At 47.7% G+C, this 18,116-nt stretch overlaps 1 protein-coding gene across 2 annotated transcripts in view; it reads right to left on the bottom strand.

Moving 5' to 3' along the window:
• LOC311271804 (prospero homeobox protein 1-like) overlaps positions 1–18,116 on the bottom strand; it is a 33,580-nt gene that overhangs the window by 4,917 nt on the left and 10,547 nt on the right. For both annotated transcript variants that reach the window (XM_084377665.1, XM_084377666.1), the window contains exon 4: positions 14,027–14,221. In XM_084377665.1, coding sequence (XP_084233791.1) covers positions 14,027–14,221 — 195 coding nt within the window. The remainder of the gene's footprint in view (positions 1–14,026; positions 14,222–18,116) is intronic.

Below are 18,116 nucleotides of genomic sequence, written 5' to 3'. Positions count from 1 at the left end.
GAAGACAAAACAAATTCGGAGCAGGCTGAGACATTTAGAGTGCATGGGCATGGATTTCTGAGAGCTGAATCAGGATTTAACACGCAGTCACAATTAGGGATCGACAGATACTGATAATTAGTAATGAAGGCGATCCATAACTGATATTTGGAACAGTTACACAATTGCAGTAAATATTTTAAAAATAGTGTCAATATTCAGTAGTACCTGAAGTACTACTCAATTTTCATGCTAACCAATCAGAGAGTGTTGTGGGCGGGACAATGAGTGAGACCACAGAGTGGTGGCTATAGACAGAGAGAGGCTGTTGCATCAGAGCCAAAGAAATGCATTTTATCTGCAATCAGACAAAGACAAAAACTGAGATTCTGATCATCGGAAAAATGCTGAATATTAGTTCTGATAATCTGATAAATCTCCTGCTGTCTTCTCATTTTTAATTGCTTTTATAATGGTTATAAAAGCGATTCTCTGGTCACATTGATCATAAAAATATGGAAAAAGGAAAAAGAAAGGAAAAGAAAACCCTACTTCTGGCACTATGATGCTTCCCAAAGCATTTTTCTGTCACTATAAATTTATATTTCAACATTTAATTTACATTCCTTAATATATCTCAGCACAGGAAAACAGGAATGTAACTGATCAGTTAGACATCATATGTGCAGGCCACAGTTTTAACACATTTTCTCATCGGTCTGTAAACACTACAGTACCCACAAGCCTCAGCTACAGCTGCCAGTCGGAGAAACAAACTAGAGCTGTGTCAGACTATGAACAGAACACTGTGACTGTGATTGGGTCAGGCAATCATGTGAATTGATGCGACTTGCAGAAAGTTTTATCTGCGTCGAAATGATCTCCTCTTTTTCTTTTCTTGCACATTTTCTAACACAGTTGCTCATCTTTCATACTGATGAACCGGGACAATTCGACGTGGCTGCCGTTCATCTAACATTGACTGCGCAGAAAATGAATGTCTAATCTCCGAACGAACTCCCTTCCCCTTCACAGCTCCATCATTTACCTGCCGTGTTTGCATGCGCTGTGCTCAACACTGCCATCTCCTCCCTTGTAGACTACGTTCATATTCTCACAGTGGATGTAAAACCATAAATCTCCCGTCTCTCGAGTATCTACTTCCTTAAAAGCCGATTGAGGCGTCAGCCTGAGAAAAGTCACTTCTTGTGAATTCTCAGGTTTCTCACACCTCCCACTTCCCTCCCCACAACACGGCGAGCGTGACATCTTTATGAGTCCCACTGTAAATCTGTGACCAAACAAGAAAGCGGAGCTGAGTGAAGAGCGGCGGAGAGGTGCTGGCGAAAGAGGAAGTACTAAATGCTTTGGGAACGGGGAGACACGCCGCCTCTTTAGTGTCCCTGACAGCAGCGCTCACCGACACCATGGAGATGATTAGTCTGGCAAAGATCTGTGACACCTTCCCCCAAGCCAACACTCTGTCACACACACACACACACACACACGCACACACTCATGCAGGCGTGAGCACACACACCAGTGCACACACCTCCTTGTGCCAAGGAGATGACACATCCTGTACTGTTACAGAACTCTACATAATGCTCGCTGCACACACACACACACACACACACACACACACACACACACACACACACACACACATACACACTAGCTACCCTGGTGTGTTTGGCTGAGTCTCTTTCCTCGACTCAAAGCTCCAGGGCGACGCAGCCTTCAGGGGTCACCTGCTTGGATAATGCTGACTGTCTCCCTGCCCGCCTCCCTTGATGCTCGCACACACGCAAACACACACTGTCTCACACACACACACACACACACACACACACACACACACACACACACACACACAGATACAGCAGCTTGCCCAAATGCCTGACAGTGCGCACTCCGCTCCGCTCCTCTCCTCCAGTGTCCTGCAGATACTCATCAGGAGTGTCAGGACACAGCAAGGTTAGTGGCCACTGGAACACACACAGACGGACATGTACACACACACAGGCATGCCTCCTCACACACCCACACACATACACACTTGCACACACATGGGACAGCCACCCGCCCCCCTCGGGGTGATGAATGAAGGCTAAGATGCCCGTGTGTCTGGTGTGTGTGCATATCTCTGTGCACTGTGAAAAGGTGAGTCGTGAATAAGGAGCTTGTGTGGTGTGTGTGTGTGTGTGTGCATTTGGCAGAGAGAGAGAGAGAGAGAAAACACACAAGCTAACCCAATTCCCCAAATATTGAATTCCCCTCTGGTGCGATAGAAAGTGGATATAATTCATTGTTTGGACTGCTGTCCTCTCTGAAATACTGGCACAATGACCCCGGCGCGAGGGCAACTTTGTGTGCATGCGCTGTGAGCGTCCGTGTGGGCATGCGCACCCTTTTCCCAAAAGACCCGGCTAACGGGCCGGTGCAGCGCAGCGCCCTGGCCGCCAGACGCAGGGAGTGCCGCATTACTAAGAATATTCCTGCATGGAATTTCTCCTGACGTTTTGACTATAAAAGGACAGCAAAACGCTGACTGCAAGGAGAAAGCAATGTCAAGGAGAAAAGGGTATTGGTATTTCAGATCCTCTTGACTGAGAGAGCGAGCGAGAGAGCGAGAGCGGGAGGGAGGGAGAGAGAGAGAGCGATGGCGAGAGAAGGAGGGGCTGAGAAGAGTCTAAGGAGAGAGAGCGCATGCAGCGACAGGACAGAGGGAGTTATTCCTGTCCCACAAGCCTTTGTTTTGCGAGTACGTGTGAGTTGTGTGTGCGAGCGGCGCTGCCTCCTGTCCAGCAGTGAGCCTTAACTGTTTGCAACCCCTCCCTTGTCCCGCTCACTCCCCCCCCCCTTCCCTCCCTTCACTCCCCCCCACTCTTCATCTCTCTCTCTAGGGTCAGCTGTTGGGCCTTTGTTCCAGAGGCATTGTGGGGGATTATCCAGTGTGGGCCGTTCATTCGCTCGGCTGTCCGGTAAATGGGGCCAATCGCGTGGCTCACAATCCTTCATACATATTTCATAGGGCTTTTTAACAACTTCTCAGCAGAGCCCAAAATTAAAGGACAGATGTACAAAGAGGGGAGGAGAGAGGGAGGGAGGACGAGACGGAGGAAAATAAAGTACGATGCGAGGGATGTCGCCTGGAAAAGGCAAGCGAGGTGACCTGGAGTGCGTCCACGCGTGTGGTGGCTTAATCTGAAAAACGCACTGCTTTCGGTTGCACGCTCTTCTCCGCTGAAAGAGCCTTTTTAGAAACTGAGCTTTTGGAAAATGATGACGTAAGAAAGCTCAGACTGCTCTCGGTCGACAGCTGTGTGGCAGTAAATTTACGAAGACAACTTCCTGTTATCTCGAACTTTCTCTGTGATCATTTTATGTCAATATGGACGATGGCGCGACCTGGCTGCTGTCCGCAGTTATGTTTATTTTATCCAGAAGGGTTATGACCTAATCACGACCTAGAGATTTGATCAGTGTCCCAGAGCGGTAACGCACGGAAAACACTGTTTGCCAGGTCATACGTACATTTGAATGACAAGAGCAAGGCTTTACTTTCTGATGATACAATCGCACGGCCTTCGATAAATTAAATAAAAGCTTTTGTTCTGAGGAAGGTGCGAGAAAGGTGGAGAGGATGGAAGTGTGTGTGTGTGTGTGTGTGTGTGTGTGTGTGTGTGTGTGTGGTGGGGGGTCCAAAAAAACAAAAGCTTTCATGAAAAAGGATATTACTGTTTCTCATCCCCTGTGTAACACAATATGAAAGGAGGAAGACCGAGAGGGGAAAAAGGGAGAAAAGAATCAGCAAAAGGAGAAAAGGCTGGTGTCTAATACGCACACGTTTCCCTAACCTTTGCATTGTGGTCTGTAGGAAGGAAGGAAGGAAGAATGAAAGAAAGAAAGACCTCAACAAGAGGCAGCGATGAGGCGGTTAATCACTCTCATTCACTGACTCCCCCCTTCTCCCCCATTCTCTCCACCTCTCTCCATCTCCCTCTCTCGTGACAGGTTGCTTTGAGACAGAAGGATAAGCTCTTTTTCAGAGAGAGGGAATCGGATTTCCTGCTTTTTGATGAGATAATAAAATATGACGGAGGACAATAGGAGCCTGTGGACGGCTCGCTGGGAGCTATTCAGTCCGGCAGCGGCCCCTGTCTTAAGACTGCTTAGACAAACGTTTAAAAAAGGTAGCCAGAGGCCCGAGCTCTCAAATAAAGGCTACTGTTACACACACTACTCTCTCTGTGTGTGTGTGTGTGTGTGTGTCTTTTGCATGTGTTTCGGTAAAGCCTGAGAAATCTCTTCTCTCTCGGTGACTCAGGGTTGGCTGTTTGTTTGGCCAACGTGTTTCTCCCCCCTTGCTTTTGGGAACTGTCAGGAGATGTATTGCACCTTCTATTTGCACAGCGTTGGCCAAACAAGACGAGACCCTGGAAGATAAGGCCGTGTGTGTAAGAGAGCGTGTGTGCTGGCGAGCTGCAGCCTTGAAGGATGAAATGCAGGGACACAACAGGAGCCCTCGCTGCCAGCCAGGTTAATTCCTAACCCCGGCTTCGGCATGGGAATACCAACACTTCCCATGCTTTCTCTGTCGTTGTGTTTGTTTGTCCGCGTGGGAGAGAGAATTTATAGATTTTGCAATGCCAGAGACGACGCGGTGACCGTATCTTAAGAATATTCTCGTTTTTCTGCTGACGGCGACACAGGCGTTTCAAAACAAGAGTGGAAACTGAAGTTGAGCGGGCGTGTGACATTTCGGTGAGCCAAACCAGAGCTTCCCGAACCTCGAAAACACACACACTCACACACGCGGGCCCCTGTGCCTCACGTATCTGCTCTGATCAATAATCTACAAAGGCCTTGATAAGCCCTTGGCCCGCACTGTCACTTTAGGCAAACACAACCCATGTCCCCTTTCTTCCTACCCCTCAGCCCCCTCTCCCGCTGATAAGACTGTACCATGGCTGAAGAGTCCAACCCACCCGAAGTGGATCCTTCATTGGATCGTTTCCTTTTGAAGCGCCTTCATTTTCTTAGTTTTCTCAACCTTCCGCTTTTCCTGAATGCCTCTCAGATCTCTCATCCGCGAGGCTTGCGATTTTCTCCGTGCTTACGCGACTACTGGGACGGGAAACGGGCCTCAAAGCTGAGCAAACACCAGCCACCCTCACTCCACTGATAGCCTTGAGAACGTGGAGCCTTGAGGGGCTGTTGTGTATACATGTGCGTGTGTGTGTGTGTGTGTTTGTGTGTGCGTCTTGCTGTCTGCGAGCAATGATCACTAGCGTCACATGGGCTCTTCTCAAGGTGCACCTCCGCCGGGGAGTCAAGGACAGGACAGGGTCAAAGACGCTGATGAAGTCGCTCTCCTATCCCATCTTCGTCGCTCCTCCCTCCACCTTTACTTGCCTCAACCCCCCACCCCCAACACACACACACACACACACACAGGCTCAGAATTCATATCATATCAGGGCCTCTCTGACATGTCTTTCCTCCCCTCGCTTCATAGAAATTGGGGGTTGTGGTGAGGTTGCTAGCTCTATATCAAGCCAAACAACAGACGCGGGCGACGGAGAGAGAAATAATCTGCACTGAGAAGAATCGCAAACAGCAGGGGAAGCCAGAAATCACTTGTTTAGAGACTCAAAAATTCATCGTCTGAGCTCAGCACAGGCTGAGAGAAAGCGATCTGAGCGAAGGGGGGTCACGGAGCAATGTAACGGCGGGCCTCCGGAGGTCAGGAAGTCAACCCGGCTCAGGGAGCAGGAGGCAGAAGGGAAAGAAAGGAGCAAGGGAGTCTGGAAGATAGGAACAGGACATCTGGAGAGGAGGAGAACAGAGGGAGGGAGGGAGAGGAAGAATAGAAGGGTGGGAGAGGTGGGAGGAGGAAGGAGGGTGCGGGGTGGGTGGGCGGGCAAACAATAAAGGATGGAGGGCAAGGAGCTGCTGCGACGGAGGGAGGATGGAAGATGGATGGACGGATCGGTGGAAGGAGAGAGGAAGGAAGGGCAAGTGAGAGAACAAGATGGCAGGAGAAGAAAGAAAAATAATAAACTGCAGATTGGATTGAAGGAGGGAGAGTTTGGCATCAGCAGGGAAAATGGGAAGTGTGTGTGTGCGTGTGTGTGTGTGTGTGTGAATGGGGGGGTTGCTTTGACACATCTGCAGCTCTGATGCACGCCCTGGTCATTTTGGCATGAGTCCCTTTGCCACGCTTCATTAGTCTCACACACACACACACACACACACACACACACACACACACACGGAGGGAGACCAAAATGGTCCAGAAATAATGACATAATCAGCAGCTGTGCCACAGAGCAGGCTGCCCCTCACAAGGTGACCAGGGACAGAAGGAGGGAGGAGAGGGGAGAAGAAGGGAGGAGGAGGAAGAGGAGGAGGAGGAGGGGGGAAAGCAGGGAGGAGGGAGAGTCAAGTGTTGGACGGGCGCAGTGAGAGGATATGTTTGTGTGTGTGTGTGGGAGCAGGTGAGAAGAGGAGAGAGGGGATCATGTAGTTCTTTATGTTTAAGTGATTCCTTGCCACCCCTGGCGCCCCAGGCTCTACACACGGCTCTGGTCATTTAATCAGCGCGCCGAATAAAGTGGCTTATTCTCACATACACACATGTGAGCGCACACACGCAGCACGCGGTGAAGAAAAGACCTGTCAGGCTACGTCAAACAGGGGCCCTCAATAGCCCCCGGCTATTCACTGAGAAGCAGATGATCCTGCGCTCTATTCTTTTCTTCACCCTAACTCTTCCAACTAAGAGCACTAAAAAGCCAAGACGAGTCGTAAAAAGACGCTCACATCACAGCTGTGATATCAAATGATATCAGATTTGTTAGGATCTTTTAAGGTCTTTTGTTGAGAGGTTTGCCACAGGGACCGCAGTGAACCCGCTGGTGTGGTAGGGACTCTCTTTAAAGGTATAATATGCAACATTTCTGCATTAAAAGTCTAATCTTCACAAATAAAAATGTGAACATGAGGCTGAATGTTCGTTAAAAACTCATTTAAGCTCTTGCAAATTGCAAGAGAGCTCTGTCAGTTTGTTTATAGGCCTGAAAAAAGTTGCATAGTGGTCCTTTAAATCCACAGAAATGGTACGTTTTCTCAAGGCAACGGCGCGTTTTAGTTTGGTTGCCTGAAGCTATAACTTCCTGGAGATGAAGTCAGTGAACGTGACTAAAACATAACGAGAAAAAACTTTCAAACGTAACCTCGTCCGTGACCATTTCTGACTGAGTCACGTAAGACAGATGTTCATCTGCAACTGTTGCAAATGTTTAACAGTGAAGGCATTAACTTGAAATACTTTTAATTTTAAAAGTTGACTTTACTTTGAAAAAGTCAGAAAAGCGATTACCTCAGAATTATCAAGTGAACTATTACATTTAAGTTGTACAAGCTAAAATTTTTTAACAACTTCAAATTATAAGTCTACTTTCCTCTATAAAAATAAAGTAAATATTTTACAGTGTATGTCTTTAGTTTTGTTTTAATTGAGAGACCCCTACTTACTGTGCATTCAAGCGGTTGCTTCACCCAAAAAGACACATTTTCTTACCAACTTCTTGGTTTTATTTGTCCTAGTTTTGCTTCAGAACAAACTGTCACCAATTTCCATCAGGATTATTTAGTCGGTAGAAAGCAGTTTCAATGAAAATGGTTGACAGTGTTCTGAAGATTACTCAGACTATCGGGGACACTGTCTCTGAAAAGACATTTTGAAAAGCTGTGAGCGCCACAAATGGGATGATATTCGCCTCCACTGTGCTGCAGGATGGATAAACCCAAACTGCAGTAGACAAAACTAAAGCTATCTGCGGGAGTTTCTATGAGGAAATATGCTTTTTCTTTTTTTAATTGTGGGTACACCAACATTTCAAGCCTATTAGCATCCCAGTAATACGACTTTGCACAGTCTCAAGACTTCTGTAAATAAGTGGCATCTCACTCCGTGTACATCATCTATCACATCTGAGATTCAGTTCACGTTGCAAGTGATAAATATGGGCGCGCAACATAAGACGGCTCCTCTCCTCAGGTCATCATTACTGCCTTAATTGTATCGTCTCTGTAGAAAAGTGAAGCTGGTGTGTTTGCTTCCTCACACACACACAATGACGTGTGGGCACACAAGGACAGCAAGGACTCGTTATCTGTTGCTGTATATGATGAATGCGCATGTAGGGGAGTTTGGTGCACTTTAACCTTTTCTCAATGGGAACGATAGAGATTAGGGGAATGACAGTAGGTACTGTAGATACGAGGGGGGAAGAAGGCGGGTTAGGTGAGGTGTGTGTGTGCGTGTGTGTGTGTGTAGTTGACATAAACCCACTGGCAAATTGTATCGGTTGTATTTTTGGCAGCTCTGAACCTAAATCTATACCGCCAGCTTTTTCATCTCTCTTCTCCATCTTCTACCTGCTTTTGTCTTCAGTCGCTCTTCAAAGAGAACCCTAGAGCCTTTTACTCCAAACACCACACCTGTGTGCGAGCGTGTGTTTTTTAGATACTTACGTGTGTTTACACTTGTCTGTATCTGTGTCTTTGTACCCGTGCATCCAGTGCAACGGCCGTGACCTTTTCACCTCAAATTCCCTGGGGTCGAACCCCGGTCAAAGGCGCGTCCCACACACACACAAACACACAAACATGATCTACGTGGTGAGAAAACCCCCAAAAAAAGAACAGGAATGAAGGAAGACAGGGAGGGGAAGAGCAGGAGGAGGAGGAGGAGGAGGAGGAGGAGGAGAAAACAGACATTAGCCTCTCTGGGTGGAGAACAAATGGAGCCCCGAGAGGGACGTGAAGAGGAGGAACGAGGGAGCGAGGGGGGAAGGAGAGGTGAAGCACACAATGCTATGGGGCACGGCGGTTGGACAGACAGCATCTGCTCTCAGCTCTCTGTGGCTCTGGTAATGGATGGAGAGTTGGAGACACACGGAGAGAGAGCGGTGAAGGAGGGAGAGAGGAAAAGCTGGGGAGAAAAAGAGAGGATGACGGAGGGGTGAGGCAGGGTGGAAAAAAAGTCAAACTTTCTTTCACTGTTTGGTCAAAACACAGCGGAGAAGCGCGCGTGTGTGGAAGGGCGTTATCGATTCAAATGGAGGGATGACAGACGGATGGACAGACAAAAGAGGAAGAGGGACAAAAGGAGTGAGACGTCTTTCTAATAGGAGAAAGAGCAGCTGATAAGGGAGGACACACGATACCCGCATGTGTGTGTGTGTGTGTGTGGACGAAGGCTTCTCACCGCCGGTACCTCCCTCTCACATAGAGATCATAGGGACTTCCTCTTTTAAATGCCGAGGTGTGTGCATGTTTGAGTGCATGCGTGAGTGTGTGTGTGTCCTCTGTGGGAGGAGTGGTCACTGACAGAGGAAACTTGGCCTGCTCTGTCTTATGGAAATCTGAGAGTTTCCCAGAGCCATCATAAAACTGCCTCTTTATCAGACCCCACCTCTCTCTCTCTCTCTCTCTCTCGTTCTCTCGCTCTCTCCCTGTGTCTAACCCATTACCAGGTCATACACATTCCTGTCTTATGAAAGATGATGTGTGTTGTCATTGGGGGGGGGGGGTTCAAAGACAGACAGAGGGGGCCGCGGAGTAAAAAAGAAAAGGACACTAAGCGAGAATTTTCACTTGAGTCCTCACATGAAAGCGCTCGCTCGCTCAAAGTCAAGGCTTTGGGAGGCCGGGTGTGTTTTCGGAAGACTTTGATGGCGATGGACAGAGCGAATGAGAAGCGGAGAAGAAAGGGAAGAAGAGAGGGGATCAGGAGGGGGGCTGAGAAAAGAGGAAAGTAGAGCCGGGGTCTAGGTAATTAACGGCAAGCTCTTTAATTACCGCTGGTGTTCATTGTGCCAGAAGGAATGTGACAATTATGCCATTAAAACTTCCTAATGGGGGGAAAAAGCGAGGGAGAGGACGGAGGGAAGGGGAGGAGGAGGAGGAGGAGGGGGGGGATAACGGAAGACATGCAAAAGAGGAGGATGAAAGAATGAAAGGAGAGAGGCAACAGAAGGAAGAGAGAACGACGAGAGGGAGCGAGGGAGGAGGGATATGAAAGGAAAAGGGGAAACAATCGCGACAAAAGAGGAGCTGGGAGGGAGATGGGGAGCGTATTAGGCCAGCACAGTGACAGAGCAGATTAGCATCAAACAAGAAAGGCCACAGACGTGTGTGTGTGTGTGTGTGTGTGTGTGTGTGTGTCTATGTGTGTGTGCGTGTCTATGTGTGTGTGTGATCACTGAAACAGAGGACATATTCATTCCAAAGACGCCACCAAGGTGGATGGAACTTTGATGATGCAGAATCTGGCAACGGGAAAACTCAGTGTGTGTGTGTGTGTGTGTGTGTGTGTGTGTGTGTGTGTGTGTGTGCATGCTGAATCTGCGTAGGCTCCTGTTTCAAGTGGTGGTGCAGGCAGGTAGGGGAGGAAGAGGAGGAGGAGGAGGAGGAGGTGGAGGAGAAAGGGGAGAGATCCACAGAAAAGGGCCTTGGGGGCATCCTGATACACATCCAGTACATTTCCATCTCCACAATACCTCTATGAGTCACACACACACACACTCACTCGCTCACACACACACACACACACACACACGCACGCACGCACATATAAGACGGAAAAACATAACAAATGTGTCCGCGCACATGCATAATACACACAAACACACCATTCCCACACAAACATCAAACAGCAACAAAACACACAACCCACGCACCCGCACTCACACACACCGTCATACACACAAATACACCCACACACACACACACACACACACACACAAACACTTACACGCAGAGTCTTCGTGCTCACCAAGGCGGTTGGTTTGTCAGGGGGGTTAGAATTTGCATGGCTGGGCAAATTTTCCTTGTGCTGAACTCTAATCAGCTCCTGTATCTCTCAGACACCTGCCCAGCAAAAAAAACCTTAATATGCAAAACACCTTCCCTCCCTCCGTCCTCCACCTCTGCTGCAGCTCCTCGGCCAAACAGAAGACTTATTCACCTGGCCTCTCTCACTCTTTTCCTCTCTGTCTGCCTTCTTGCAAATTTTCACATTTATGTATGCAAATAGGCTGTTCCCCTTAAGCCTGTTTCAACAGTAGCTTCCTGGTGCCAGGAGAAGAATGATAGCGTTGTCTGAGATATGGCGCAGAAAGAAGGGGTTTGTCAGGTGAGGGGGGGGAAAAGGTGTTGGATGTTTTCGTTGGGCGACACGTGCAAACTTTTCCTTTTAGGGGGATTTTCACGCTCTCTTGCCAGAGGGTGTTTCTATCCGGGGTTTTTTCTCAAGTGAGTCAGTCAAACCTGTCCAAGAATCATTTAGATCCGTTTAGTTCAAAAACGTATCTACTTTTGAGTTGTGTGTTCCAGTTTGCTTTTAGCTCGACTGCTCTGCGAAATAACCCTGATGCAGTTTGATTTTTAATTTATAGGTGCACTATGCATCTTTATTGACTGATTTTCATGCTTAAGCAAAGTAAATAAACAAACTCCCCTGACTTGATAAACTGAATAAACAAAACAACACAATTTCCCACTGTGTTACTTTGTTTATATGTGGCGGACCCTGCCACCTTTCTAGCTTGAAACAGTGTTCTGGACCTTATTTTCCTCTGAGAACAGCTTGTTTATTTATTTACGGTTTAATAAATATTTCTCAGTTCGTATTATTACCTCATTAATATTGTAAACATGACCTTTCCTGAGTTTATGAATTGCTTTTCCAAAACTACATAGTGCACCTTTAATGTACTTATTTCAATGCACAAAGTCATTAGTTTTACTTTAAAGCTGCAAATATTTATCAGTTAGTGGTCAACTATTGAATTACTCGGCAACTGTTTTGATAATCTATTCGTAGGTTTGAGAAAAGTCAAAATTCTCTCATTACAGCTTCTTCAGTGTGAATATTTTCTGGTTTCTTTACTCCTTTAAAACAGTAAACTCAATATATTTGGGAGGTGAACAAAACAAGATGTGTGCCCGAAAACAAGGGCGTATATAAATATATAAAAATCAAGTTTTATGAAGCTTTTGGATATTATTTTCCACCAGGGACTTGCATTTCCTGTCATGGGTGAGATCATAATTTGATACGAATATGAGAAAAGAAAATGAGTCCTGATTCCAGGATCAGGAAAAATGAAATCTTCACTATTATAACAAACAAAATGTTTTTTTATTATTCTTTAAAAAATGTTCTACAGTCTGGGAGTCAATTTTGCACGCTGGTGGTGTAAAAATCCAAACTTTTCAGCCCCCTTTTAAGTTGACTCTGTTTCTAAATTTAAACTTATTCCTAAATCGCTAAACAAATCAATCCTGTAGTGGTCAGGAGCAGCCAAACAGGAGGAATCGTGTCGTTTCTCTTTCCTCTAGATGGACTTATTGAGACCTCATATATACAAGTGCTTCTGCCTGCCAGAGTCTTTCAAAGCGTCCCTTAAGAGAGCTGAAGATGGATGTGGGGAAGTGTGTGTGAGTGTGTGTGTGTGTGTGTGTGTGTGTGTGTGTGTGTTTGGGTGCACACAGAGGAGCCCCAGTGGACAAATAACGGACAGAGAGAGAGAGAGATAGACGTAAACAGAGTGAAAGAGAGTGAAGCACTTTAAATGTGAGCGCTGCAAAACTCCCACTGCTCGCAAGGGCACTTCTCTCCTGCACGTCATCTCTCTTTTCCCCCCTCTCTCTCCTCCTTCCACCCTTCTTTCTCCCCTTTCCATTCCCCTCGATTCCCTTTCTCCTTCCCTCCCTTCATCGCTCTCTCCTTTGTCTCCGAGCTCTCACCCTCTATCCCCTATCTATCCATCTCCCTCTTCCCCCTCTCCCCCTCTTTCTCTCCCCTTCCTCTCACTAAAACAGTAGGACGCTTAACCTTGATAACAGTGAGATTTTTTCCCCCCTCAAAGTGACACACACACACACACACACACACACACACACACACACACACACACTGGAGAAGTGCTTTGCCAGCATGCCATGCCGGTCCAAGGGACGGCTGTACCCTTCGAGGTGAACAGGACACTGGGAAATGCAGCAACAACAAAACACTCACACACATACACGAACGCACATAGACTCTCTCGAACCAATACACACACACACACACACACACACACACACACACACACACACACAAACCCAGATCACTCCAGGTCCTTCTTAACACAAGCCTTTTAAAGGCCTATTGTCAGCTGACATTGAGAGAGCACTGGCGATCCTGGAACGTTTCACACACACACATTTTACACACACACACACACACACACACACACACACACACACACACACGGATGGTGGCAAAAGGAGGAAGTGTGAAAAATGAAACATATCAAAGGTGAAGTTGCCTGCCGAAAATTTATGATTACAATACACTGGAAGACACACATGCAAACATCTCGCCACAGATGATAGGCAAATGAGGACTGGGGAAGTAAAGGGTGGTTTCTCGAACACACACACACACACACACACACACACACACACACACACACACACACACACAATGGAGCAACTGAGGGGAATTAGGGGAAGGGAAGAGGCAAAACGTGCAAGGTGTCAGTAAAGTTTCTTCCTCATCGGATGAGAGTTCCTCACATATCTACCGTACCTGGCTTTAGAAAACAATATTTTCTTCGTATTATTTCTGTCCAGTGAAACGTATCTGTTTGAATTGTTGTGAAAAAAAAAACTGTAGGATTAAGCAAAGAATATTCTGAGAGAATCGTCCCAAAGCTCTAATCATCTGACTATTCTCGAGATGGTTTTCCCAGAACGACGATGGTACACATTATAGTGCCGAGTGCAGCAGGATGTATAAGAGACTTGAACTCAGCACTGAGAACAGTCACAGCGAGGACACAGTGAGATGGTGTCACACTACCCGCCTGCATCACGAGGTATCAGGTGAAATTCGACGTCTATTTTTTCCACTCTCAGCTCCTCCTCCTCCTCCTCCTCCTCGCTGAGAACGTTTTTGAAACATTTTCTGAAAGTGTGTTTTTACCTCGAAGTCGTTGGCCTTGTTGTAGTGCATGTTGAGGGCTCGGAAGAGTTCGCAGTCGCGGCTGACGCTCATCTCCTCGCTCCCGGTGACTCCGTCGTTGATGGACTGGCGGGCAAACTTCTCCATCTGGATGTAGTAGAACTCCCGGAAGTTGCTGAACCACTTGATCAGCTGGGAGGTTATGCAGCGATTGAACTGGAACGAGAGATGAGGGGAAGAGTTAGGGCGCCGGAATTATTGAAATCCAAAGACATTTTGAGTGGAAATCAACGGGATCGCTGTAGAGGGAAGGCTGCCATGTCTAATCTTTATTAAGCCAGTGGATTTTAGGTATGAGCGAGTAGAAGGAAGTGTGAGGATGAGAGCGTGTTCACATCAGGGAGTCGAGACGTGAGGCGATAACTTAAAAAGAGTGGGGAAGATTAAAGACGAGCGCAAGAGAGAACACAGGTCGTGGAGTGAGGGAAGATAATAGAGACATTAAGTAAGACAGCTAGCAAGGAGGCGGGAGAGAGTGTGTGTGAGTGAGGGTGTGTGTGTGTGTGTGTGGTTCATCTTCCCCACTGGGAGCAGACCTCCCCCCTATCATAACCCTGAGAGTGGTGAGAGAGGTGGAAGGAGGGGGGGGTGGTGGACGCGAGACCGCAAACACATAATTGACCAGAAAAACGATTAAGTCATCATCTGAAGCGCCCTGGCCCGCAGGGGGCTCAAACATGTACTTAACCCCGTTCACCAATTACACCCCGATTCTCCTCCCCTCTCCGCACCTCCCAGGCGGAAAGAAAGGAGAAGAAAAAGAGCAAAAGAAAGAAAGAGGAAGAGAGAGAAAGAGGGAGATGATAAGCGTAAAGCGGAGAAGACTGTGGCTATCTGATCTGTCCCGCTCTGCTGGATTCAATGGGACGAGGTAAACCTATTAAGAGCCTCGGCTGGTCCCGGCTCTTTTTCCGCCTGGCCTCAGCAGTGAAAACACACTGTCCAAACATCCAAACCACTTGATAAGGACATCAGGGTAGTCGCCTAGCTGGGTCACTCTAAAATGCCCCGCTGAAAGCTCTTAATCCTTAAAAATGTACAAATAAACGCTCAGAGACTCACAGAAATTTCATCTCTCGAATTCAAAATTCTAGCATGTGAAATGCTTGACACCCTCAACCATCACCCACACCCTTCGTCCACACATACACACACACAAACACACACACACAGGCCTTCCCTCCTCCCTCCCCTCTGGTCTTTTTGTGGTGCTGGAAGAATGGGGGGACAAAACGCCACTAAACGCTGAGCGGACTGCTCGCTGGGGAGGCAGAGCGGTTTTGACATGGAGATTAGGCTCCGGCTATTGTTCGACAACACACAGACACGCACAAACATGCACACACACTCTTCGCGATGTGGGATGGCAGTCAAACACACGCAAGCACATGGAAGATGGGAGGGCGAGGCAAACGGGACGGGCGAAGGCAGGCGGAAAAAGTTGGCGAATCAGAAGGGGAGAAAGAGTTGGGCCAAGGTGGGACGGGGGGGAGGGTGGTGGTGGTGGAATTGGGGGGTAAAGGAGAGCGCCGTGCCTTTCTGGAATGATCAGCAGATGACATAATGGCGGAGTGGAAAAGAATAAGTCCGCTTGACATTGTTTGGCAGGGGTTTTGGAGGGTGTATGTAGAGGGGGGGGGGCATGGTGGCTGTCGTAAAGTGCAGGGTGAGCATAAATGGGGAAATGAGGGAGGGAGGGGGGGAGGAGAGGAGGACGGGTGCAGGTCAGTGCTGTCGGACAATGGCGCTTCGCTGGGTGGTGGTGGGGGGGGGCGGAGGGTCGGAACGTGAGCAGTCAGCAAGCTGGGGTCGTGACATCGGAGTGTCAAACAAACAAACTACTGACACTTACAAATACATCGGCTGCACGGGGCTATTCTTAAACCCACACAATGTAGCAGACAGTCGGAGTGTGACCACGCACAACAACACTGTTTCATCCAAGTTGTCCGACCTCGTGTATAAGATCAGAATAAGTCTTACTGCCTGTGTATCTGAGACATTAGTGAATTGGTCGCCGATCTATGCAAGCATGTGTGCGTGCGCGCACCTGAGGTGCGTGCGAGATCGAGCGCTACATACTGAGATTAAAGTCAGTGAAAGAGTTACCATCGCTCATGCAGGAGACCTTTGGTGTCACAGCAGCCGAGTTGACGGATAGATTTGTCACTTTGGACAAGGATTACTTTATTATACCGACAGCTCAGGGGAAGATGTATTAGGGCCTGAGCAAGTGAACTGAACTGTGGCTCAATCACAGCACGGAGTGCACAAAACATACAATATTTACTGTACTTGCAGGTAAACGCACTAAATTATATTATATCCACATCAACTGTTCCCAGCTCACTCAGGGACTCGGTTTTGGCAAGTCCCCCATGCAGCTTCAAGCAGTCTTGGTTCATTAAGTTGCTGGTGGGGGACAGAGGACCCCTGATAGCAGCTAAGGACGAGTGTGTTCAGGGTAAAAGGAGGGGATTGGTTCAAAGGAGCACATCAGTGCAGCTCCTTAATCAGAGCTGGCAGGGGTCAGCCAGCACACACATGAGCTGCAGCGAGGAAAATGTGTGTGCGCGCGCGTGTAGACGCTCTGCATTTTGTGCATATAGGTGCGTATAACAACTTTGTGTGTGTGTGTATGCGTGTGTGTCTGTACACGCGCTGCATTTTGAGCATATAAGTGTCTATAAGGGTGTGTGTGTGTGTGTGCCTGGCTGAGAGGCAGATGAGAGAGAGACAGCGAGAGCGTGTTTCTCACACTCACACTCAAGAGCCTGTGAAAGGTCAGCGCTTAGTGCTAACAGCGCAAGATAGAAAGTGGCACACACACACGCATACACACACATATGTTCTGCTCATGCACAGGCGCATACTTAAGTCCAGAAAAGGAAAACACTCAAGTATCCTTGGTCTAAACTATATTAGTCGCCTGCCAAAAGTATCCGGGCACTTTGAGCGTCTGCGCACACGTCAGCCAATTTATTAATACGTGGAATGAAACCGTTTTTTACACTTCCTTCTTTTCGTTTAGGGTGAAAACGTTTCGCTGAAAAGCATTTGGATGAAAGTGTGAGTCTCTCGCCAACACTCTCCCTGACATAGTGGTCAACAATGGAGCAGAAAGCACACAGATGACCTCAGAGTGCTAAGCTACATCCAGAACAACCGGAGAGAAGAGCAGAAAGACACAGAAGCCTGTACGGGCCTCCCCCTCTCTCTCCCTCACTCCCTCTCTCTTTCTCTTTCTCCCTCTCTCTCTCTCTCTCTCTCTCTCGTAAGCCCCTTCACAGTCATCAGGGCTTTCCAACGTTTCCTGTTTTCGCAGGGGTGAATTGTGGGAGATAATCTCCGGCTGCCTATTGGCTGACTGCACACAAAAAGCGGCCCTGGAAAGCGGGCTTTTGTTACTGCGGCGACTCAAATCCAGCGGCTGGCTTTTCTTTCTCCCCGGCCCCGCCGAGGCACACATACCATGCCACACCATCAGCGAAAAAAAAGAAAAGAGAAGGAATGACATATAGAAAAGGGAAAACCCTCCTGACCTCCGCTACTCCACAGCACATGACTGGCCCAAATACTGAGGCTTGCCGCTAAAAGAGCCACAGAAAGCAAGGTGTGTGTGAGGTTGTGTTTGCTTGAAAAATAGAGGACAATGCATCAATGTCTAAACAGGCTGTAATTAATCTACAGCACAGCGTATCTCTTTACAAAGGCAAGAACTTCAGCTGACTTTATTAATTTACTGAAAGTCTTCATTTAATCTGTTCATTAATCTGTCAGCCTCTATCAAAACAATATCTGCATTAATGATGAGACGTCTTAAAGCCAGGGATGATACTATAGGCCGTCATTAGCAGCACCAACAATGGTATTATGGCGCATCTGTCATAACATTTCACAAACACCAAAAGTCAAACAAAAGTCACAATAGTCTTAAAAAGGCGCTTAATGAAGGGGAACAACTGCCACGGCGTCCCCCACTTGTTAGGGCAACCCACTTCCCACGTTCATTAGGTTCTTGACAGTCAAGACCTGATTAGTCGAGACCTGA

Source organism: Pagrus pagrus, assembly GCF_965226575.1.
Source record: "Pagrus pagrus genome assembly, chromosome: 16".
Classification (NCBI taxonomy): Eukaryota; Metazoa; Chordata; class Actinopteri; order Spariformes; family Sparidae; genus Pagrus; species Pagrus pagrus.
Note: the sequence above shows the minus strand (reverse complement) of the source record. Positions and strands in the feature narration are given on the sequence as shown.